The following is a 2,169-nucleotide window of genomic DNA, read 5'->3' as shown; positions in this document are numbered from 1 at the left end:
GAGAGAAAGAGAGATTATTTCAGGCTGAGATTCAATCATTCACAAAATAACATGCCCAGTAAGGTGAAAAGAAGACAGTATGGGGGACAAGAGAGAGAGAGAGAGAGAGAGAGAAAGAGAGAGAGAGAGAGAAAGAGAGAGAGAAAGGGAGAGAGAGAGAAAATTCAACCCCTCCCTCCCCATTCAGGTATCATAAAAGTCAGAAGAAGGAAGCAAAGCAGGATATGAATGGAGTCAAAAGGCATCCAGAATGTATAGACTGTGTGACATGGTACAGTATGTACAAGAGATGATGGGAGATGGGAGGGTATAAGTTAGGTATAGAGGGAGGGGAGGAGTTTAGTAGGCACATGTTGAACGCTTTCCTCTCACCTACAGGTGGCTCAGAAGAAATGTTCTTAGGAGGCAGAAGAATTTAGATAAATGGTTTAGCCTTGAGAGATTTGGAGATAAAAGGGTCAGGTTGAAGGGGCCAAGATAGGAGGAAATTTGAGAGATAAAGGGGAGCTCCGAAAGGGGTTTCAGGGAGTAGCGTCCCTGCCTTCCTGAGCATTTCCCACCACCTTTCTTAAAAATCGTGGTAGAGGCCTTGGTCTCAGGACCACTCATGTCTAGAAACTGAGGTTGGGGGTAAGCAAGGGTATGCTCCCCATAGAAAATCCAGCTCTAAAAAATCCTCATGATAGCAAGGGAGAATGGGAACCAGCCAGCCAGCCAAAGGTTGGGGTGGACTGCACCTGCCTACCTCGGTTGCTATGGCATTGAGGTAGATGGATGATGATGGTGATGAAAGGGCCAGGGGGAAAGAATGAGGGTAAGACATGACATAGATATAAGGCATCAAAAGAAATTAGGAATATAAGGGACCGAGTGGAAGGGACAAGGAAGGATAAGGTATGGCAGAGATATTAAGGGCCAAAAGAATTTCAAGTTTATACGGGTCCCCAAGGGTTATATGTAAGAAGAAATGATGAGCAGACAGAATAGATACAGTGGAGATGATAATGGTGGTGGTGGTGTTGATGTGTGTGTGATGGATCCTTTCCATAAAATTCTGACAAACAGGAGATCACTGGTACATCAACCACATTCACAGGTCACAGCTACACACAACCAATCGCAATGCAGGTGAGATTAACTAACCTTGGTAAATCACAACACAATCACTGGGGAGGTCTGCCCTTGTGATGCTACCCTCATCAGCTCCAAGCATAAACAAAACCTTGGGTTTCTTTTCTCGAATGTATGACACTCCGGCTTTGTAGCCTATGTCCAATGCAGCTACCTGGCTGGCAACCTATAATAATAACAACATATAATTACTATGAAGTATTGTGTAGAATATATTGTATAAAGGATTGTGGGTGAGACCAGAACAATGCAAAGTAAATGTAAAGCAAATCACAAGAACAAAGTGATTTGCCTTGCAATTTACTTTGCATTGTTCTGGCCTTACTCATAATCCTGTATACAATAATAATAATAATAATAATAATAATAATAATCCTTTCTACTAAAGGTACAAGGCCTGAAATTTGGGGGGAGGGGACTGACCAATTACATCGACCCCAGTGTTTCACAGGTACTTATTTTATCAACTCCGAAAGGATGAAAGGCAGAGTTGACCTCAGAACACAGCAACGAGCGAAATTCTGCTAAGCATTTTGATTGGCATGCTAACGATCCTGCCAACCCATTGCCTTAATAATAACAACAACAACAACAACAACACTTCTAAATTTTGGCACAAAGCCAACAATTTCGGGGGTCGATTGCATTGACCAGTGTTCAATATTTTATCAACCAGAAAAGAATGAAAAGCCAAGTCAGCTTCAGCAGAATTTGAACTCAGAACACAAAGACGGATTAAATGTTGTTAAGCATTTTGCCGCATGTGCTAACGATTCCACCAGCTCGCTGCCTTAATAACAATAATCCTTTCTTGTATAGGCACATGGCCAGAAATTATAGAGGGGGGGGGGCTAGGCGATTACATTGACCCTAGTATGAGCATGAGGGTCAATGTATTTATTTTACTGACTCTGAAAGGATGAAAATCAAAGATGACCTCAGCAAAATTTGAACTCAGAATTTAAAGACAGACAAAATTACACTAAGTAGTTTGTCTGGTGTGTCAATTCACCACCTTTTAATAATAATAATAATAAT

The 2,169-nt window shown here is 41.6% G+C and overlaps 1 protein-coding gene across 1 annotated transcript in view; it reads right to left on the bottom strand.

Annotated features, from left to right (window-relative positions):
- The window catches only part of LOC106869655 (NADH-ubiquinone oxidoreductase 75 kDa subunit, mitochondrial), a 36,553-nt gene that overhangs the window by 6,939 nt on the left and 27,445 nt on the right, over positions 1–2,169 (bottom strand). Inside the window, exon 17 of the mRNA XM_014915477.2 lies at positions 1,144–1,297. Within this exon, the coding sequence (XP_014770963.1) occupies positions 1,144–1,297 (154 nt within the window). The remainder of the gene's footprint in view (positions 1–1,143; positions 1,298–2,169) is intronic.

This window comes from Octopus bimaculoides, chromosome 9 (assembly GCF_001194135.2).
Source record: "Octopus bimaculoides isolate UCB-OBI-ISO-001 chromosome 9, ASM119413v2, whole genome shotgun sequence".
Classification (NCBI taxonomy): domain Eukaryota; kingdom Metazoa; phylum Mollusca; class Cephalopoda; order Octopoda; family Octopodidae; genus Octopus; species Octopus bimaculoides.
Note: the sequence above shows the minus strand (reverse complement) of the source record. Positions and strands in the feature narration are given on the sequence as shown.